The sequence below is a fragment of the Carassius auratus genome, chromosome 32, assembly GCF_003368295.1.
Source record: "Carassius auratus strain Wakin chromosome 32, ASM336829v1, whole genome shotgun sequence".
In the NCBI taxonomy this organism is placed as follows: Eukaryota; Metazoa; Chordata; class Actinopteri; order Cypriniformes; family Cyprinidae; genus Carassius; species Carassius auratus.
Genome location: NC_039274.1, coordinates 25232340 through 25255580, shown reverse-complemented (window position 1 = coordinate 25255580; position 23241 = coordinate 25232340). Strand labels below are relative to the sequence as shown.

The 23241-nt window shown below is 35.8% G+C and overlaps 1 protein-coding gene across 9 annotated transcripts; it reads left to right on the top strand.

Annotated features, from left to right (window-relative positions):
- The first annotated feature begins 56 nt into the window (after positions 1-56).
- LOC113051920 (ceramide synthase 2-like) lies at positions 57-23241 on the top strand. 9 transcript variants are annotated; one of them, XM_026216105.1, is made up of 15 exons: positions 57-195; positions 493-753; positions 2463-2557; positions 4069-4443; positions 4670-4738; positions 9535-9716; positions 10810-10927; positions 11929-12047; positions 12619-12676; positions 15172-15222; positions 15757-15849; positions 16116-16244; positions 17994-18100; positions 18234-18387; positions 21677-23241. In XM_026216105.1, the coding sequence occupies exons 5-15, from the start codon at positions 4730-4732 to the stop codon at positions 21809-21811; spliced, it is 1155 nt and encodes a 384-aa protein (XP_026071890.1). In that variant the 5' UTR covers positions 57-195; positions 493-753; positions 2463-2557; positions 4069-4443; positions 4670-4729; the 3' UTR covers positions 21812-23241. The 9 variants fall into 9 exon arrangements, with proteins under 9 accessions (XP_026071890.1, XP_026071889.1, XP_026071887.1 ...); XM_026216104.1 differs by having other exon boundaries at positions 125-264; XM_026216102.1 differs by lacking the exon at positions 57-195 and having other exon boundaries at positions 452-753.

Sequence of the window (23241 nt, the reverse complement as noted above, 5' to 3'; positions counted from 1 at the left end):
TTTGCGACAATTGTGGTTGTGTTACGGCAAACAGCACTCCATGTGGTTCACGGAGGCGTTTGTTCCTCGCAGTGGAGTGGATTTTTCTTTTCTTTTCTTTTCTTTTCAGAGGGGAATTGCAGAGACTGATGCAGGAACACTAGAAAGGATATTGCGAAAATTGGAAATGCATCCTCATAGATGCTGTCAGCGAATGTACACAAAGTGTCTACTTTATATCGATAGCTGTGTGTGTTTGTGTGTATGGGTGAATCTCCAACTATGGTACTTTTTCTGTCTTTGACAGATATTAAAGTAGTAACAAAGTAGTTTATATTTGATGCAATATAAAAATAATTTATTAATACATACCATGGTTTAATACACAGTATATTGTGTTAATATAGACCTAAAAAGAACATGGGTTTTACACTGGACTAAAACAAGCAGACTTTGCCTTCTCATTTCAGAGGACGTGATCTATTAGCCCTCACTGCTTGTTTTTCTCCACAGATTTCCTGTCGAAGCTTCTTTCTGGATTGGATTCCTCCATCTTTAGCTTGTTCTCCATCCTTCTGGACGACACTCGGATTATGGCAGATGGAGAGCTACTGGAAGTCAGCGCAGGCCGGCTGAAGGATGTCCCTGTGAAGGCTCAAGCCGGTTTCTTTGGAGGGAGCTGTGATGCGAGTCTTGGCGGGACGCAGAAGGATGACGTGATGCTGAGCCCGTCAGCCTGATTCTGCTGAAGTCACTAGAAGTCAACATGCAAAGGTACCCGTCATACTAGGCCTTCACAGAATCATATTCATATCAAGCTCATCAAAACATACTTTGACAAAGTCTAGCCTGAAAGGGGAAAAAAGTTATTTTGATGTCTGAAACAGTTTTATATGCTATATTGTTCCTAAGGTAGTCTCAGCAAATGCTGCAGTGTTGATAAATGGTTGCTAGGTATCCACTTTCTCTCTCTCCCTCTCTCTCTCTCTCTCTCTCTCTCTCTCTCTCTCTCTCTCTCTCTCTCTATATATATATATATATATATATATATATATATATATATATATATATATATATATATATATATTTGTATGGATATATATAACATAAGAATATATAACACTTGTTTGTTGAATATATAACTTCAACAAACTAAATGAAATACAAAAAATACTAAATACTAAAATTTTTAAGTAAAATAAAACTAAATAAAAGCTAGAAAGAAATATAAAAAAGTAATAATACTGAAAAAAGCACAGATGATTACAAAAATGTATGCAAAGAAATAAAAACTACTTTAAAATATTAATATATACACTATAAAAGCACTTAAATAATACTTAAACACTGGTGCCGTTATATATGCTCCATATAACCGTTTATGTGATAAAGATGCACTGATTTACAAAGTATTTGTCAGTCAATCGACTGTAATGATTTTTGGCTTTGTCCAAATTCACATGCGCTCTGCTCTTTGAACAGGTGGTTAATTAACAACCCTTAACTAGTAAGTTTGTTCTGCATAGTGTGAATGTAACCCAGATGTACACCATTTAACATGTTGTCATGTGACACTCAGAACAGTAAAGTGTCCATCAGGTACACACTCCCAGATCTTGCTAAAATCAGTAGGACATCCAGACACTCACATACTGCTGTATATTAGGAAACAATGCAGTGTCAGATTCAGCCTTCAGCCTCAGATTCAGTGTACAACTGACATGTTTGAATCTCTCTAGTGCTTCACAGTGGCTCATATAGAATGAAACGCTTCATTAGATCATGTGCAACAGCAGGGGGCGGCACATGCTTTCATAATACATGTCCTTCCTGTTGACTTTGAGGTCTGTGGGTATTCAACAGAGCTGATGTCAGATGCTCCTGGGTGTCTGTGGTATTTGCATGATGGAATCAGCCAAGACTTTGATCGGCTTGTATTTATATCAGAAAAGGTTTGGAATGGGTCTTATACATCCTGTTTTATGGAGCTGTATCAAAATCTGGATTTCTTCCAGCTGATATTGGGTTATTTCTGAGGCTGTTATCCAGAGACACGTGGAATGTTGATGACATTATACATTTATATTTTAACAATACTAACTTAATATACTCAAATATTGCCAAATAATAGACCAGGGCTATTAATATACATATACACTACCATTTGAAAGTTTGGGGTAGGTAAGATTTTATTATTATTTATTTTAAGTTTCTAAAATAAATAAAAATATAGTTAACTTGTGAAACATTATTTTCCTATAATAATATATTTTAAGATGTAATTTATTTCTGTGATGCAAAGCTGTATTTTTAGCATCATTTTCAGAGTCATATGATCCTTCAGAAATCATTCTAACATACTGATTTACAGCAAAAGAAACATGTATATTATGAAAAAAGCGTGCTGCTTGACTCCCTCATCTCCTCCGAGATGTGTTTCCTGGAGTACTGCGTCCTCGACCTGAAGCTTCTCTGCTTGACAGGAGCCCTGGGAACACTGAGGCAGACTGTAGTAGGACTCGATCTGGAACGGAGCAGGAACAAGTTCAGACTGAACATGCATCTGATTGTCTGTTAGGTAAAGTGTTTGTGTGTCTTAAGGACTTGAGGACCGCTGTACAGAGACTACATAACCAAGGTCTCTTCACCTACAACCCTACCTCACTTCTACAACTGTTAAACAGCATCGAGCACCAGAGAGAAACCGTTAGTTAGCTAACGAACAAGGACAGATTAAAACTGACCAGAAATGTCCATCTGTAATGACCTGCTCAATTAATGCAGAGAATAAACTCATATATTTTTTATAGGTGTAATTAAATATACAATGAATTTATGAAAATTACATGGAATGTAAAAAAAAAGTATAAATGAATAAAGCATTAAATGTATTTATTTATTTTTTTATGTAGAATGGAAAAAAAACATGAAATATGCTTTAAAATGAAAAACCTCCTGAAATATACATTTAATAAAAAAGAAATAAAAAAATCCTTATTCCTTAAATTAATTTTTGTTTAAATTTTATTTCTATTTTTTATTTATTGCAACATTCCACAACATTTTAAATAATCTCTTTATATATTTATAATAATTTCTTTATTATCATTTATTTATATTTGACGCTTGACTTTAAAAAAATAAAATAATTTTAAGGTAAAGACTTTAAGTGTGATCGGTGTGTATGTAGTGCATGTTTATAATCTATCAACTGCAGGTTTGAAGTAGTGAGTTTAGGCTCAACATCATCCTCGTTAAGAATTTAAATGACATCACCAGCTAATGAGAGCAAGTTCATTTCCACCAGTTTATATTCAAATATTCCGTATCAACAACTGTTCCTGTCACCGAAAGCTTATGAGAAGCAAAGGCATCATCAGTACAGTACAGTAGATCACACAGCTGTTGCTCATATTAATGTCATGATTATTATCAGCAGTGATAATAATCTATGATTTCTAAAGGTTCATATGTGATGCTGTAGACTGGAGGAATGATGCTGAAAATACAGCTTTGCATCACAGAAATAAATTGCACCTTAAAATATATTACAATAAAAAAACATATTTTAAATTGTAATAATATTTCACAATATTAGTGTTTTTACTGTATTTTTGAGAAAATGAATGCAGTCGTGGTGAGCATTTCCTTTCAAAAACATGAAAATAACAAGCAGGGAACAAAAAACTAATAATTTAACAACCGTATGATCAGTTAATAAAGTAGACATTTAATGAATGTGGAAATGTATCAATTGCTTAGTAAAAGTCTAAAGTCTAAAAAGAAGGGAAAAGAGAATTCAATGAAACGTGTTCGCTTGCAGCATGAATAAACATAATTTGTGTTAATCACAATGTGCTAAAAAATTCAATTCAAGTGATCTTTAAAAACCAGAATCGCCTTTAAAAAAATAAGACTGTTGGAACAATGCATTTCATGATAAAATGCATGCTTTATTGACTTTTTGTGCACCTATTCTTGCGCTGCATTTCTTCACCACTTGTGGTCTAATGTAAAATCTGTGTCCTGAAGTAACACTCGTTTGAGATCAACTGCTATAAATAACTAATGGTGTCTCCTGTATTACAGGTAATTCATTTGTGCGAGTGCAGACGGCGTGTTCTGCCCCAAACACACCCTGTGGTACTGAGTCACTGCCTGTCCTTTGTCTTATCAGGCTGAGTGAACCGCTGATCTCGCCCTCACATTGCTGCTCTATCAGTTGCACAATGCAAATGAGGTGAGTCCTTAGGGCGCAGTTTTTGTGCGTGCATGAGCGAACCCACCGAATGCCTGTTCAGAGGAGGAAACAAGTCAATTGCAATAAAGCAGGGTGTGACGCAAAGTATCTCAAACAAAGAGCATTCCCCGTGGGCCTCCAGTCTCTCCATGTGACACACTTTCCCACCGTCAGCAGCAAGACACTGACATTACGCTGCGTTCAACCGCTGACAGGAAGCAAAGGTAAGCGTGCAGCTTTTCTTGACCTTGGGTGAAGTGGAATGCCAGCGGTTGGGACTTAGCCAATGCAATTTGAGTTTTAAATGGAGAAAACATGAAGGACTTTTACTGAAGATGTTTGGAAAGTGACTCTAATGGAAAGTAGAGCTTGGGGGAACTTGTTTTTTGAGTTTTTAAGACTGGACAGTCTATTTTTTTGGACATTTTTCTAACCTCATTACATTTTTAGGTTCACAGTGTGACCTGATACTCATTCTTCAGCAATTGTCTTGAGCTTTAAACAAGACGAATGGAGAAAGTAAGTGGAGTTTTATCAAAGATGCATGGAAAGTGAAAAGTAGTGCATGTGGAAACCTGCCCATGTGAGCTTTTAAGACTGAAATCTACCGTTATTTCCAGGTTTTCGGATGTTTTCGAGCATTTTGAGAAGCTTCAGGGTTTGTTTCGTATCATGTGTAGATTAATACCTCTTTACTTTAGTCTGATTAAAGACTTTCTTCTTGCTGTTCTTAAGTTAATTGGAAAATTCTTGACCAGCTTTAATCGAGATGCTTTTGTTGGCGACTGTATGATCTAGAAGGCTGGTCAAAGTAGAGAAAGTAAATCTTTGACAGTTAAACTTCATTGCAAAACACCATTATGGTCCATTGAAGTAATTACAGAAACGTGTCTCTTGGTGACTAGTGTTGTAGTGCTAAAGTTTGAACATTTCTATGCGCTCAAGTTAAATTTGAGCTATTGTTCTTGTTATCAGAAATGGTTAAGAAAGAAGATAGTGTGGGGGTAATGGGGGACGGGTGGTAATTCAGTGATCTGTACACGTGGAGGCGGCTGTGTTTACTCAGCGTCTTGTTCAAACAGACTCTGAGCTCTTTGTTATGATCAGTTGACATGGTATTCTGGCCGTTATCATTGGTCATAGTATAGTCACAGAGAGAGACTGTCATTGTGTGCTGCTAGTATTGTCTGATCAAAGTTAAAATATAAAGAAAAAGTCTCTTACGCTCACCAAGGCTGCATTTATTGCACCAAAAATACAGTAAAAACCGTAATATTGTGAAATATTATTACTATTTAAAACAGCTATTTTGTATTTGAATATATTTTAAAATGCAATTTTTATTCCTGTGATCAAAGCTGATATTTTCAGCATCATTACTCCAGTCTTCAGAGTCACATGATCCTTCAGAAATCATACTGATGTGCTGATTTGCATTTTAAATGCCAAATCTGGTGTCTGATAATATCGAAAGAGCTGCCTTTCCTGATGTATTTCACTATATTTGTATTAAGTCCAATACGGATAAACTAAACTTTCACAGTTTACTTCTAAAATATTTCTGCCAATGATGTTGCTTTGATTTTTTACCGCCAAATTAATTGAGGCGTGGGGCCAATGAGATCACAGCTGGATAACCTGCTTGATATATTTACTGTTGAGTTATTAACCTTTACTTTTTTAACCTTAGTTTAATATCTCAGGACCTGGTATCCAGGATTAATTACTGTGTGTGGGCAGAATTAAACCTGATCTAAGATAGCCCAGGATCACGTTATTGTTCAGTCTCTGTGAAATACTTTCACTTGTGATAACCTCAGTCATATTTCCCTTCCTCGTACAGTTTATCACGGCTAATATTTGGATGGTGTTTAATTAGGGTGTGAAGTGCCGTTACACACTGATCTGAACTCTAAATCAGCACAATAACATGTAGGTTCACACCAGCTCTACTTGTATTCCCAGATCAGGTGTGTGCAGGTGCATGTGCTTGTGTTTAGCCTCAGGTCGGCATCGCCCCTATCAAACACTGTTTTTAGTAGCAGCAGAGCTGTTTTGTCATCAACACTCATTTTTTAAGGCTCCAAATACAGGACAAGAGCTACAGAATCTTAAACAATTTAACAAAGACACATCATTTGATAATTTAAATCAAGCTTCTGCGTTCACTGCACTTTGGTTGTATAGGTTTAAATGGATGCAGGAGGGTACTATAAAACATTAATGACAATAATAAGGGTCTGTTTTGGTTTATAAAATGACAGCACTGAATTAAAGTGTCTTTAAAGGCTAAGTAACTCTGACTCATTTAGTTCTTGATTTTAAAGTACTTGCAAGATATGTATTTAGTGTATAAATGTTTATACTTTTGCACTATTATTTCACTATTATACTACTAATGCACTCTTTAATTTGTTAGTGAATGTAAGGGAAACAGGTCAATTTAGCTCAAAGGGAATCATTTAAGATTTTAAAGGGAATTTGAACAGAATCACTGTTTCACGGCTGTTCACGGAGACGCGCCTGCGGTTCAGTGAACGAGCCGTTTAACATCAAATCTGCGCTGGATACTAATATCCAAACTATAGTGAAACACTATCAATTAGCACAGTAACAAGATCGGCAGTTTAAGACATTAACTTGTAAGCACAAAACACAAGATACTTCTCTTTTCAATATGAATAAGGCTTTATTAGATAAATCTAAGACATATAAACTAATCTAACACATAAACGCACGCACACACACATTCACACAAGTTGCAGGAAGGTCGAAAGTTAGGAAAAGATAAGTTTAAGAGAATGGTAATATGGAATCCCAAGTTTACAGCAATACGTTAAATTGCATAGACATGAACAACCATCAATCACGTAATTAGCGCTCGCATTGAGTTCCTCAATGTGACTAAAATTATATTAGATACACCAGCACAACAAATATCTGGGAATACGTTGCCTTCGTTTGCTGTGAAAGGGACTCCAGTTGAAAGGGGTATCCCGGTGTCGCTGATTGGCTGGAAGTTCAGTAGTGAAGTGACGTCTTGGGGAGCCCGTGCTTGGGCGTTGGCTGAAGCTGGAGTTGTGTGGCTGGTTGGAGTTCAAACGCGCAGACGAGGTCGACGTTACAAAACTTAACTCAGAACACGAAACTCTCAAACGGAAAAAGAAAAGAAATAAAGTTTGACGAGACTAGGTTGTGTTCCTTCTCATCGTGGCATAGTAGCAGCAGGCAGGCACGCTGGAACCGCGCTCAAACAGTGATGACTAAACCGCATGGCTAGAAGCTACAAGCTAGCAGAAGCATAGCTAGAGACTAGAAACAGACATGGCTAATAGCAGCAGCAAGGGACTAAAAGCAGACTAAAAGCAAGGCATGACTGATAGCACAAGCAATGCTCGAACTAAAAGCAAAATTTCATGGGTTCCAAAGTATTTAAACTTCCTTGTGGGCCACCCCTCAAATGTTGCCTTTACCAATCAGATATGGTCCTGGGGTCTGGGGTCATAAATCATTTGTTTATCTTACCAAGCATGTGGTTCCTGCCTTGCAGGATCTAATTTTGGACATGATTCCTATAACATGATTATGATATATTTTACAAATAAATGATCGTCAGGAGAACATCAAGCAAGAAAATTCGATTATGTCAATACTAGACATGACTATGTATCCTATAGTTATCAAAAGACATACACAATAAGTGATTATACATGATAGTCAAATGTGTGGGTTACACGTAAATGAATATGGAGTTAAGCAATGGAATGATTCATTCATAAGTCTTTTTTGAGTTCATTCTGGTCCATATATAATGTACAAAAAGGGTTTCTTTGCCATTCTCTGGCAAAGGGACTTTTCTGTGAAGACAAAGGTTCAAAGCCCTTCCCCCTTAGGAATTTCAGTCTGGTTTCACTGGCTGGGGGGAAGTCAATGCAAGTATTTAACTTGATCTCCTGGGTTTACATGTGATGTCCAGCGTTGCATTTCAATCACGAACAATACATTTGACAATCTCTTCTTCGAATTAAAATTGTCAATAATTGTTCTATTGGTGTTAATGTTGAAAGCTGTTGTGTGAACAAGTTGGTTGGTTGGTTATCTTGCTTGGTTCTTGTGGCACTAGAACTGATTTATGACTTCCTGAGGAGTTCGGCTCTCGTTTCAATGTACACAGCTCTGATAGACTCTTTGATTTGTCTGGTTCGACTCATTTCTGCTACATTAAGCTGTTTTGTATGTCCACTACAAACCTCTGGTTTCTTTTCTCATCTTTCTTTAGATAATGATAGAAAAATAAACATTCATGTAGAGTATACTACAATGATATATTTGTGAGAAACTAATTGTGTATGCTGACATTTGCTACAGTAAAATGTTTATTGTATTGCAGTATGTTTGTTTCTTCTTCATAACAGATTTGGAGAAATGTAGCATTGCATCAAAGGTTGCTTTGCAGTGAATGGGTGCCGTCAGGATGAGAGTCCAAACAGCTGATATAAACATCACAGTAATCCACACCACTCCAGTCCATCAGTTTATGACTTGAGAAGAAAAAAGCTGCATGTTTGTAAGAAACAAATCCATCATTAAGGAGTTTTACATTTAAACTGTCACTTCTGGCTGAAATATGAGTCCATAATCCATAATAATGCTTCCTCCAGTGACAAAAAACAAAAAACAATCTCCTGTTGTTCATAATCCACCAACATATTTGTTTTGGCCTGTAATCAGTACTTGATCTGTGCATATTTCTCTCCTGATTCAGACAAGATGACCTTTCACTGGAGAAAGCAAGATTATGCAAAGAGGACTCATATTTTACCTAAAAAGCAATGTTTCTAAGTTTTAAACTTCTTAATGATGAATTTGTTTCTCACAAACACACATCTTGAGTGGTGTTTTGATGTTTATTGTGAGGTTTTCTCAGCTGTTAGGACTCTCATTCTGACGGCACCCATTCACTGCAAAGCATCCATTGGTCAGCAAGTGATGCCATGCTACATTTCTCCAAATCTGTCCTGTTGACAAAAGTAACTCATCAACATTTTGCATGTCTTTAGGCTGAGTAAATGTTTAGCAAATTTGCACTATTCCTTTAAGAGAGTAAATGATGTCAATTTTGGTTTGTTGTTAAAAAGCACTCATCATCTCTCACTGGCAACAGCTTTCTTCTTTGAAGAATTTTAGTGATATAATCTAAAATGCATATTCTTGTTTTAGTCACAGTGTTTTGAAAGGGGTGTTGGCGTTAAACAATTATGCATATTTAAAGCATGACATGTAAATTCTTGTCTGTCTGTGCATGTGTGGAGCAGATCGCCATCATGATTGGGACGATTAGTGAGTGGTTTTGGTGGGACCGGCTGTGGCTGCCGGGAAACCTCACGTGGGCCGATCTTAAAGACGGAGAAGGGTTCGTCTACGCCAGAGCATCCCACCTCTACGCCACCGTGCCTTTTGCCATAGTCTTCCTTGTAGTCAGATACCTGTTTGAAAGGTGAGTCGCTCGAGGAATTTCTGTGGTTAAGTTGCAGGAAACGGAAATTTGATCAATCACTCGAGGGCAGATTTCACAGGCCAGCGTGAGAATTTGTTAATGATCCTTTTTGCAACAAATATGATCAGAGTTGGTGAACTTTTCAAGGAACAAAGCTCGATTAAAGTAAAGTTGTTTTTTCTAAGTTGTACTGTAAATAAAATATTACTAGAGTACATTTGACAAGAAAATACTATTGGTTTGTCTACTTTAAAATGTCACTTTTAATTCAATGTGTAACTTTGCAATTTGCAGTTTAGCAATTTATGACTGAAAATAGTTTTTAGACCAGTTTTTTTTTCTTCTACACTATAAGCTACTGCCAAAAGTAGCTCACTTTATTGATAGGTATATAAACACAAATATACATAAAGCTATATAAAAAATAAATAATAAATAGGAGACTGCTTGAAAATTCTCAGTTTCTCTGGATTTACTAGTTATGAGTTAACATATTCTTCCATACATTACATTTCTACCAAATTTCAAATAAAAATGGTCTTTTTATTTTTGTTTATTTATTAATTTACTCAAACACAAATGGTTAATCCAAAGAAACTGAGAATTTTCAAGAGGTCTCTTAGTTTTTTTTCCATAGGTGTATATATAAACTATTAAAAAACTTGCTCTGATTATATTATTCTAAGCAGATCTGTGTTGGAAAACAAATAAATTTGGGTTTTTGTCTTAATAAACTAAATGTGCATCAAGTACATGGAGTTTTAAACACCATTACCTCTTTCTTAACTAAATATTTCCTAGAGCTACAACATATAGGTTGCCTTCTGGAAAACAGACAAAGAAACAAAGCTAGTTTTCAGTCTCCAAGCTTGATCAGTTAGATATTAGCTAAATCTTATTCTCATGTTAGAATCTTATTGTGCTAGTCTGCTACTTAACAGTAGTTTGCTACTGGAAAGGCTACACTATTTTGAAAAACAGCTGACTTACTGTTTTGCATTGCCTCCTTGATTCATATGAAGGATTTGCATCAGGGATGATTTATGCTTTAATGTTAATATGTTAAATAATGTACTAACGTCTGTCGTTGTAGGTTGTTAGCGACACCGCTTGCAGCTTTGCTTGGCATTACAGAGAAACCCAGATACAAAGTGGAGCACAACCCTGTTCTTGAACATTATTTCAGTACAAAGTCAAAACACCCCAGACAGGTAACGTCGTCTCCTCTCACTCAGAAACATCTCATTCAGATCCACATTCAGATTCAAAGTCACCTTTGACTTCATCACTGGGGAGAATCACTGTTGTAGACATTAAGGCAAGATTTCCTGCAAAGCCTCTTTGGAAACTTGATTTGAACCCAATTTCATCATGATCACATGATTTATACAAAATTTAACTTTTTTTGACCTACCGCATATACATAGTAAATCTGTTTAGATCTAACTGTAAATATTATAAGTAAATTATTCGATTAAATACCATCAACCCAGATCAAAGTACTTGAGGTTCATCAGATAAAGAAGTCTTTTAGCTCCTTCATGAATTGATTTAATGCTTTCATGTAAGCCTCTGATTTTATGTGTGTTATAACAATTAACATCTATATTATATGTTTTACATTTTGTAGATATTTAAAATTTCTGTTAAAGTGAATATTTATTTAATTGCACACCCTTATAAAATTTGAAACACTTGAAAAGACTGCTTTTTTTTTGTATTTTATATTATTTATGTTTGGTGTCTGGCTTAGTGTTATGTTAGAATCATTATTATACTCTTATACCTTTTTGTTTTTTAATATTTGTAATTGTTTTTAGCTTTATTTTTAGTTTTTCATAGAAATTTTAAGTTTGAGAAATTTTGTTGTATGTATTTGTCATTTTTATCTAATTTCTTTATTTTGAAAATGTGTATATGTAGTATTTTTAAGTTTTAGCTTCTAGTTTTGGAATTGTTTTTAGTTATTTTAATACTACAATTTTTTGCATCTGTCGTCCTCATTTGTAAGTCCCTTGATAAAAGCGTCTGATAAATGACTAAATACCAGTATGAAAATCTGGCAGAACTGGGGAGTTTATTTATTGATTTATGTTTTAGGTAGCATTTGGTCAAATTTAAATTTATTAAAACCAACATGCCTCTTTTCTGATATGAGCTGGTTTGCAATACTTCTCGACTAACCCTTCTGCTCTCTTCTATCTCTTTTCAGGCAGATATTGATGGCCTGTGCAAAAAATGCAGCTGGTCAAGTAGAAAAGTGGAGCGCTGGTTCAGAAGAAGACGAAACCAGGACCGTCCTGGGGTTCTGAAAAAATTCCGAGAGGTCAGGTATGACATACACGCAACCTAATTTGACTTATGACACGTCTGTCTGGAATTCTGATTGGTCAAATATACTGCGTTCTGTGGTCAGATATTATCCTATAATAATAATAAACTAACATAGTAACTCAAACAGTTGAGTTTAAAGAAAGCCATGACTAGGTAATGGGTTCGATTCTCAGGTCTCGGATTCTCTGCTTACATTTATAAAATATAAAATGTCTTCTGCTGAATGCATAAACATTGTTAAAGTTACTGAAGCCAACTGATACAACTTTTGATCTTTGAATGCTGTTGTAAATATTGAGATTCACATTCAGATAAATGCTATCTTTTCAGGTGAAGCAGTGTCTTTATCTAACAAAGAAACCTTATTGTAAAGTGTTCCCTTTAAAACACTGTTCCACATTAAGTACCCACAATGCACTGCAGCGGTCATAAGGCACAAGTCTAGACAGGGCCTGATACCCAAGTGGTTGCTAATTTGATGCTGTCTGCTTATGCTGTCGAGACTAATGTTGACTAATTGTTTTGATTTGAATGTAATCCCTGATCACATGAGCTTTCCTCTCTGTAGCTGGCGATTGGTGTTTTATCTGGCGGCGTTCGTTGGAGGAATCATAGCCCTGTATGATGTGAGTTTATCTTCTTCTTCTTTAACATACACCTGCATATCCTTCTGCACAACTGAAGTAAGATACACTTTCCTGTACTGATGATTGACATGAGTTTGGCCATTGAAACTGATCTGTGATCAGCTCTGTGGTGCCCTTAGGAGTTGAGAAATCTAATCATTTTTTTGTAGCCAGATGAGCAGATGACAGATGAGCACTGTGGGAAATACACACTACATTCATGAAAATAGTGTGCATGCACGCCATTCAGGAGGATGTAACTAATAATTGATTTTAATATAATATGGTGTTATCATGATGCTAACGTATTGACACAAATATTGTGTTAACTCATTTTTAATTCAACTGAACTGTTTGTATTGATTTACATTTTTATTATTGAGCACTTTATATTTACATTTAAATACTGCAATGCATTATTATGGCAGTGGTTCTCAACTCTTTTGATTTCTAGGATCCTTGTTATCCATAACATTGTTCGAAGGCCACCTAGACCCCTTGTTTCCAAAATTATTTTAAGGACACTCATCATGGTTTCTGTAAAACTAAATACATATGTATGTAAAATTCAAACAATTAAATGTCATAATGTTTTAAGAGCTGAATGTTCTTCAGGCATCCCACTTTTTTAACGTACACCAACTTTAAGGATAAGGATTTCTACTTGACAAAATATTTTACAGCTTGGCATAACTAGAAAATTGTATATTCGTTAATTTACCTTGTCCATTCATTATTTCATGATGTGCATTATTTATGACATCCAATAACCGCGAGTTTTGTGCTCTGTTACTTTCAATCAGAATAAAGTTTTATCTTTCAAATTCTGTCAGTCTTATCACAAAATACGCACTATAAATATGGTGTTGACACTCTTTAATGTGACGTTCGCTGTTGCATCTTTTCCACTTTGCTACTAGTCATAGCAAAAATAAACATAAATGAACATCAGAAAAGTGTTAAAAGAAACAGAACAACTGAAATGCACGATGTCTCATTTGATCACTCGATCTGTTTTTCAACCACAGAGGTACAGACATTGATTGAACATAAACCTGATACCCGATTGAAGCGTGAACATCGTTTCAGCTGTCCCTGCAAGACAATGTCTACACCAGCGTAGTTGCGGCTGGTCTTGTTTTAGTTGGTGCAACTGGTATAAATATTTATCGTAAAGCTGCAAAGCCCAAGCGTCGGGATTAACACCCAACTTTTTTACATCTAGCTGGTTCAACCTGCCCGAGAAGTTTCAACAACTTAAGGATCATACTCTTTCATTTCTTCATTTACATGACTTTGACATGACATGATTTGGGTGTGGGGGTGGGGTACTTAATTTCTATGTGACAAAATATTTTAGAGTTTGGCATTACTAGAAAAGGGTATGTTCATCATAGAAATGCCCATGGTATTTAAATGTATTTTTTTTAATATAAAATTAATTCATAAATACCTTATTATTTAATTGTATTAGCTTATTTTAAAGTTTGTTGTATCTTATTTTAAATCTTTTAAGTCATCTTGAGGTCCCGTTTGAAATCTGCAGAGGCCCCTTGGTTGAGAACCACTGCATTGTGGTATTTCCAGAAGGGATTGTGTTTTTGAAGTCTTTGTGTTGGTATTGTGATGCCTTACAAACAATGCCTAAGGGGCTGTTTACACTGCGTTTTCAGCCAAAAAAAATGGAAACTTTTTATGTGTTTTGCCTGTTTGCTTACATGCATATTTTTTAAAACGGGTTAAAAAGTGCAAGTTTTTACAACCAATAAGCAGAGACGCATCATATACAACATACAAGGCTTTTTACTTTTACACAACAGCGATGTAGTCAAAAACAGAATTTATTTTCCCTTGTGTTTTAAAAAATTTCACATATAGACAATGTTTTCAAAACGATTCGCGTTTACACGTATTCGTGAAAGCGGCCAAAAACGCTGTATTACATTTGCCAGGCCAGTAGTTGGCGCTGTCTGGGAAGTGTAGGGAAGTGACTATTATATGATGTACATGATGTGTCTCCAGTGTTGGTTGTAATATTGGTGAAGTAAATCCACACTTTGCTGAAGAAGCGTTAGCAAACTCTCGAGCGGCAACAACAGTATCATATATTCTGCCATTATAGTGTATGTTTGTTCACGCTTGCCTTTAAAATCGATGCGCACTGCGCATGTCTACAAATCTAACACGTACTACACACACGCATGACGTCACCGTTTTCAAAAATTCCTGTATTGTGTGTTTACACGGAAACGATAACAGTGGCATTTTCAAAAACTTGCACTTTGAAACCGTTTTCAGTCCCAAAATGCTGTTGTTGTGTAAACGAACAGGCCAAATGCATAAGTTTCCAGTTTTTTGTTCCAGTCGTGTAAATGGCCCCTAAGTAGGCAGCGTACTAGGTTTTGAAACACAGCCACCTTCCAGCTTTAGAAACTGTCATAAATAAAAAGCTAACGTTCCATAAAGTTTAATATTGATTCATCTATTTGTTACAGAAACCCTGGTTTTATAATTTGCGGGAGATGTGGAACGGCTATCCCAGACAGGTGTGTTCCAGTCTTCAGATCTTTAATTTGCTCGTACTTGTTCCAAGGGATATTTTATTGTTCATATCACCTGCACTAATAAGAGCAGGCGAGATATTGTTCACTTTGACCTGGCCTCGATAAAGGGTTCACGCAGTGCTCAAATTTACAGCACAGCTAATAAATACGGCCGATAATAACACTCACGCTAGTTTCAAATCAAGCGTCAACAAATTTAGAAGAAATATGTCTTTTTTTGGCCCAGCTGATGGCTTTCTTTTGGATCCGTTCACACTTGTTATGTGAGTTCCAGGTTGTAATCAAAAACACAGTTATGTCATTCACATTGGCACTCAAAACATTGAGTAACCTAGAATAATCACTTCAAATAACAATAAAAAGATTCCTCTTCAAACTCCCGCTGCTTCAGAGCACAGTGAATTACGTAAAACCCACTTTGAGTTATAACTTTCCCATCATAAAAAAGGAAACGGGGTCATCTCTTGTTATTGTGCATGTTTCAGAGAGCTTATTGTTGTGTTTTTGCTCCTGCAGTCCATGCTGGATTCTCAATACTGGTATTATATTGTGGAGATGAGCTTCTATTTGTCACTAGTGCTCAGAATAACCTTCGACGTCAAACGAAAGGTCAGTATCATGTGACCCCACACTGTCTAGTGGATGCATTTGAACTACTTGAAATCATTCAAAAAACATTTAAAACGTTTTTGTCTGCATCTAACCATTCATCACATGGCGTGATATAAACATCCGATCATTATTTACACAATGAAAGCTGCTGTAATCTATCATTTAAAGCCAGATTGATTTGTTGTTGTTTTTATCTTATCTAACCGCACTGAGAATGAATGTGAAAACTTCCCGTGAATGTTTCTCATATATTTTTATTTCAGGACTTTAAAGAGCAGATCATCCATCACTGGGCCACACTGACGCTCTTGGCTTTCTCTTGGTGTGGGAACTACATCCGGGTCGGGACCCTGGTCATGCTCATTCACGATTCCTCCGATATTCTTTTGGAGGTTAATTCTTTATTGTATTTGTATGCATTTATCCCGGTTTTGGAAAGTGACGGAACATTTGTTTGGTGGACTGGGATCAGGAAACATTGCAGGCTGGATGCTTTTATGAATCATTTATTGCATTCAAGGCTTACACAACCAAAAACTGTAATGTCTCGCTTTGCACTCAGGCAAAACACAACTTAAGTCTAACCAGATACTCTCTAGAATTAAAAGTGAAGAGGATGAGGCGACTTGTTATTTAAAAAAGGGACAAATCCTCCAATACATCACTCAAAAAAATAAAATCCAGTTTCTGCAGGGAAAACATTTGTCAACCCATTTAATGGGAAAAACTAATGTTCTTATTGGTTTCATATGTGTTATTTTAGAATTAGTACGAAACTATAGTTGAATTGAATTAGTTTATATTTTTATTTTATAAAATGTTTAGTCTTTTTTTCATTTTTGTTTGTTTAAAATGTGTCTAAATAGTTTATATTAATTTTTTTTTCAGGTTTAGTTTTAGATATTTTAATACATCAAGTTCAACTAAATGAAATGAGCGGACACAAACTCATATATGTATAAATACACACACCCACACAATTTAATATTTTAGTTAAAGTACATATTATTTTCAGAGATGCACTGATCGATCGGCCAGGGATCGGAATCGGCCGATTTTCCTCATTATTGGCCCGAATCGGTGACCGCCAATCAGTCTCGCTTCTTTCCGATTTTTCAAGACGGTCCATTTTGTTACCAGCGGCACAGGCAATAACGTCACGTCAGCCGCACATTCTTGCTTTCTTCTCTCCGATGACCACTTCTCTCTCACATGTCTCGTTCGCAAATTCGTGCGTTCAATAGTGTTTGTATTGCGCATTATTTTAGTCATTCCCGCTGGTTTCGTGCTTAAACCGAAAACGCGCACACCACCACTGATCTATATTACTGGAGCGCACAAGTCTCAACCAGCTTGTGAGCCACAATATCAAAATGAGTGGCTAAATGCGCTAAAACAATCGAATACATATACAATTATGTTAAAATGCCCGTCTTGGTGAGTATCTAGTTAAACCCAGTGAGTTTTGGAATGTTAAATAGTTGAGAAAGAACGCATGACGTGTAACAGTATACTGAGTCCATGGATGAACTCTTAAAGGGACAGCAGTCCAATATTCCTGCTGCTGTCTGGCATGTTAATCAGAGAACAAAAGACAAAAAAAATCCCTTTCAGCACTTGACTGAATACGTTTTATAACTTTAATGGTAAGCATTAATTTGTATTTAATTTTTACAATGAAGACTACAGAAATTACCTTTGTTAAAAATGTACATTTGATGAATTTCTGTAGTATTTCTTACCTGAATAAAAACTTACTTAACCTGAAAAAATGTCATAGCTTTCAAAGTTTCATAACCGTCTTTATTCTATTGCCTTTATTTGTGCTATTGTTTGCAGTTTTTTATTTCTTATATTATTACTGACTTTTTACTTCATTTAATGAAATTTAGCATTGAGGAAAAGTAGTTTTTTGTTTGTATATGCTGTCAATTATATCTTTTAGGGAAAAAAAATCGGTATCGGTAAAAATCAGTATCGGCAGATCACACTTACAAAAAATCGGAAATCATAATTGGCCAAATAAATTGCAATTGGTGCATCTCTAGTTATTTTATTTAATGAAAGACTTAACTGTAATGTCCTCATTTGACACTGTACAAACCGCACCTGTTTGGTATTTTTGTGTTATTTCTCTGCAGTCTGCCAAGATCTTCAACTACGCCAAATGGGAAAAAACGTGCAACGGCATCTTCGTGGTATTTGCTGCTGTCTTCATAATCACGCGACTCATAATCTTTCCATTCTGGTGAGAATTGCATGTGTGACTATTATTTCCAAGCTCTGATAAAGATATTATTTAACATAACATGCGTGCAATATTTGTTTCTTCCGACTGCTATTAAAAACTGTCTCTGTTGTCTTGTATGTCTTTATTCCAGGATCATTCACTGCACGTGGGTTTATCCACCAGACCATTACCCACCATTCTTTGGATATTACTTTTTTAACTTCATGCTCGTCATCTTGTTAATGCTGCACACATTCTGGGCATTTCTGATTCTGCGTATGGTGAAGATGTTCCTTTTCGGAAGTGTAAGTTGTTCCATATTTATATTTGGGAATGCATTTATTTTTTCTAAATCATCTTGTTTGGATTGTCGCACATTAGAAATGGATTAGCAAATAATTTGAGGTAGTCATATTTTGTGATTTTTCACTTACTTTTTGCTAATTTATGCTTATTAACATTGATTGGACAAATGGGCTACTTTATGCAACTTGTGTTTAAATTAGCTTGTGCATTTGTTTAAATGTTGTGATCAGTCTGCTCTTCTCAAGTCTGAAACTTGAAGGCAAAAAAAAAGATTAACTGTTTAACACTTTCCTTCAGAAACGGACTCTAAACTGAACGTTTCTGTGACTGTGCAAAGCTCATGAATATTTAATGAGACAAGCAGTGAATCAGTTTATGATTGGTTGTCTGTTTACTCTAAATGACTCACTGTAACTGTAAATTCATTATACATTTATACCTTTGGCACTGCAGTCCGTTGGAGCACAGCTTCATAACCCAGGGTTAAAAGCATTGCTAACCCCTTTTAAAATAAGTTTTCCCCACTGTAAAAAAGACATTATCCCAGGGTTAAGCATTGTGTGAAAAATCCTCAATGCATTTTAAAACCATTTCTAAGATGGTTGCAGGCACAGCAGATTCGAAAGACTCAAAATAAATGCAACATCTACGCAGTCCATAGGTCATATATTATTAACAAATACCATTAACGCTGATACTTACGCTGATAGCCACCCTCGGGCTAGTTATCAATCATCTCAACTGACATCGGATGACTAACAAGTCATAAAACTCTGGCATATGTGGAGTTGGAAAGTTCGGGATGCTCTAAACTATTTTATTTTATGAGTTCCAGACTAAAGCGGTTTAAAAGAAACATTGTCTATTTGTTTATGCAGTCTTGTGAGCTGCCAGGGTTTCAGTTATGGCACAGTTTTCAATTACTGTCACCCTTAAATGTCTTATTGTGAGTATTATTGCTTCAGCACTGGCTTTTACTGGTTTAGTTAACCATCTCATAATGCTGGTTATACCAGAGTGGGTTGGTAAACATGAACACATTTGTAAACATATGGTCTGTGTGTCTTTAAATGCTGGGTGAATGATAACACAGTCCTGCATCTTTAACAAAACCTCTGCTGATTTGCATAAAAGGCCTGATATTTCCTGATGTTACCGTAATACTACTTCACCGTGCAAATGGCTGTCTAAAGCAAAAATATTCTGAAATGCATCATATTTTCTGAGAAGCTGTAACATGCTAGAGCAAAGCAGGCAGTATTTTTGGACTCAACAGCCCAAACTTAGTAAGAAAAAACAAGTAGGTCAGTGTAATGGCAATATACACTGCAGTTAAATATGGTTTTCACTGGTTTTTCAGTTCGGTGATGTCTACAGCCAAATTCCCAGCTGAAAAATCTTTTCGATTGTTGTGTTTCTTGCTTAGAGCAATTTTGGGAAGGACTCCTGAATGATAATATAGGGAATTTACTGTATTTAAATGTTGGTGTCTCTTCTAAACCTTTGCAGTGTGTACGTGGCGTAATATTACTTAAGATATGGGTTGTGACAATAACTTACGCCTTTTTGGAAACTCGTATCGTCTCATGCTAGATGACCACGTTGGCCTTTTGAAACCATGAATTAATTTATGAGTCACATTTTCTTCTCTGAGGAAGACATTTCTGCATTTTGGTGTCATGGCTTCATTGTAAAAATATGTAATATCAAATATATTTAATGTGATGATTTTTATTTTTTTATTTTAAGCTCATTTGAATGATATTTCAAAATAGACACCATAATATATATATAGTATCAATATATCCAGCTAAAATGTTTGGTGTCAGTGTTTTTGGAAGAAGTCTCTTCTGCTCAACAAGGTATTAATTTGATCAGAAATACAGTAAAAAATAGTAAAATATTATTAAAATTTGACATAACAGTCTTCTATTTTAATATATTATAAAATGTAATTTATTCCTGTGATCAAAGCTGTATTTTCAGCATCGTTCCTCCAGTCTTCAGAGTCACATGATCCTTCAGAAATCATTCTGATGTGCTGATTTGCAGCTCAAGAAACATTATTTATTTATATTTAAACATGTATTTAAACATAAGAACCAATGTTGAAAAAGTTTTGCTTAATATAATTTTTTGCAGAAACCACTTTCTTGTGTAACATTGTAAATGTTTACTGTCACTTTTCATCAGTTTAATGCATCCTTGTTGAATAAAAGTTTTTTTTTTTTTGTGGGAATATTATTTTTAGAAAAATACTGTTATTATCGTTTAGGTCAGATCTCCCTGTTGTAACAGCAAAATCCTGTAGGAAACACTGCTTTGATTCATGTGAAACACACTAAAACAAAACTCTACATGATGCATATAATGGCAGTTATAGACAAAGTCATGCTGCATGAATTATACTCTAAACAGAAAGATGACTCAAGCTTGTAACGGTGACTGAGTGATTCGGGTCTCTGCCATTGTTCTGTTATTTCCAGTCACACTGGTGTTCTGATTAAAACAAGCCCTGCCAGCCTGTAGTTAGTGCTCTATTGTTTTCACTCCTGCTATTGAAAAGGTGAGTCATAATTTGAGAGTGATTGCACTGGCAGCGTACATGATCTCTCACAAATGCAGAGCAGATGAGGGATGCCGGATTCAGTCTCTTCTCTGCCTCATGTACCTGCAGCCTGTTGCTCAAAGGGACCTAATTAGTCAGATGTTTTTGTGCATCTGGTTTCTATAAATGGCTCGGTACTTAAATATTTCTTTGTCAGTTTATGAACTTAAAATTACTGGTTGAATATTCACATCTGTGAGCGACTAATTTGACGAGTGTTTTAGGCTATTTAATTAACTGAAAATATCCACTAATTAAATAGCCTCAGATACATGGAAGCATATCTCTGCCATGGAACAAAAAGTAAAAAAGGTAATCTCATTTTTTTGCAAGAAATAAACTCGCAATTCTGAGAAGAAAAGTCAGAATTGTGACATAAAGCCACAATTGTGAGAAAAAACTTGCAATTAGCTTTTTTTAATCTTTTTTTTTATTTATTCTATTCTATGGACTTTATATCTTGCAATTCAGACCTCCCCCCCCGCCCCGCGAAACCAATTTACAATTAGCTTTTCTTTTTTCTCAGAAAACAGGCTTCCATAGATATGTGTATGATAAAAATAATTTGCATGTTTTGCATTGGTAAACACTTGTTTTGGAAATAAAAGAGCCTGTTTCAGCTCTTGCTAATTTTATTTTTAACTCCTCTCTTTCTCTTCCCCAAAATGCTATTTTAATAGTTAACCAAAGACGAGAGGAGTGACAATGAAGAAGACGATGAAGAAGATGGGGAAACCAGTGTGACTGAGGACAATGACAGACATGTGAAAGTGACCAATGGCTGTGGAGCAGGAGGCGGGGCTAATCACCACTGACACCTCTTCTCTTAAACTGTGAAGGACTTTGAATTGCCCTCAAGGGATGCGAGGAGCCAGAAACATACATTTGATTGATCGTCCCGCAGAGAATATGTCAGAAACTTGTCAAAACAACTTGCATCTTTTAACAACACTGAAAAAACAAAGCCCCCCCACCCCCACTTTGTTTCTCATGAGACAACTTGCTGTGTATCTTTTGGCTGCTTCAAAACCTTTTTCCCCCTTTCAACTAAAATTTTTTTTCATTATGGCTCAAGATCACATGGGTAATTATAAAAGAACACTGCGCAAAGAAAAAGAAACTACTCATAAGTTTTAATCGACTCCTCATTGTTTTTGAAGAGATCACGTCACGCTGTCTGCTCTCATTGTCTGGCATCGTCCATCGAGGCTTCATCCGCCGTGCTGTTGAGTTTTACATCAGCCTCTGCTGTCCAACACACTAATCAGATGAGATCTCAAGGTTATGTTCCTGCAAGTGATTTTGAAGAAGAACATCTACTTTCGTATCACTTAACAGCAGATGTTGCTTTCTTTCATTTTAACTTTGTGTCTACATTGGAGGAGTCCAACATTGTTTGTTGAAGAAGTTCACACTGCTGAAGGTTTTTTTTTTTTTTTTTTTTTTTGTAAGGGCCATTTTCATAAACTTTTGAGTCTCTCTACTGCTGGTTTCAAGCTAGTAGGTATTCTATGCTTCCTCTGTATCTGCACTATCAATAGCAGTTGCTTCATAGCAGTCTGCTCAGCTCAAATCACCAGCTGTCAATGAAAATGAAGGACTTGCAGTAAGTCAGTAGACGCCCTTTCACACTGAGTTTACAGATAATACACGGGTAATGTGTCCCGGCAATTGTTCCCGGATCGTTAGATTTTGGTTCATTCACACTGCCAGTGATTTCCTGAAATCTGCGTGCATTCACACACAACCCATAAAGGTACCCGTAATGACACGTGACATCAGGATGTGCCGTGTAATGTACGAGTCAAAAATGCTAAGCATGATAACCAGGGATGGGCGATACCACATATTTTGTTTTCGATATGATACCATTACTTTTAATTGCCAGTATCGTCAATATCGATACAGATACGATATGATACTTCTAAACTGAACATTTAGATTATGAAATGTACTAATTATTATGACTACAATAGGTAATAATACCTCCTTTACTTTATATTTGAAATGCATTTTAACATTCAATACGCCTTAATTGCAACTTAAAATATGTTTACTGTAGTGGTAAGTAAGGAAATCTAAAAATACTTTAGTTAAATTATGTTCACTTTACCATGGTTCATTGTCATAAGGGACTGGCAGTAATAGGCTGTTGCATGCTTAAAATGCAACCTTTTTATTCGGAGAGTGTATGATTTACCGTATTTTCCGGACTATAAGTCGCACTTTTTTTCATAGTTTGGCT

Excerpts from the sequence above, each read along its gene's own strand:
- LOC113051920 (XM_026216101.1), top strand. The coding sequence starts at position 9,493 with ATGACATGTAAATTCTTGTCTGTCTGTGCATGTGTGGAGCAGATCGCC. Across the intron at positions 12,677-15,171 it reads GAATCATAGCCCTGTATGAT|AAACCCTGGTTTTATAATTT; the intron begins GTGAGTTTATCT and ends TATTTGTTACAG. Across the intron at positions 16,245-17,993 it reads CCTCCGATATTCTTTTGGAG|TCTGCCAAGATCTTCAACTA; the intron begins GTTAATTCTTTA and ends ATTTCTCTGCAG.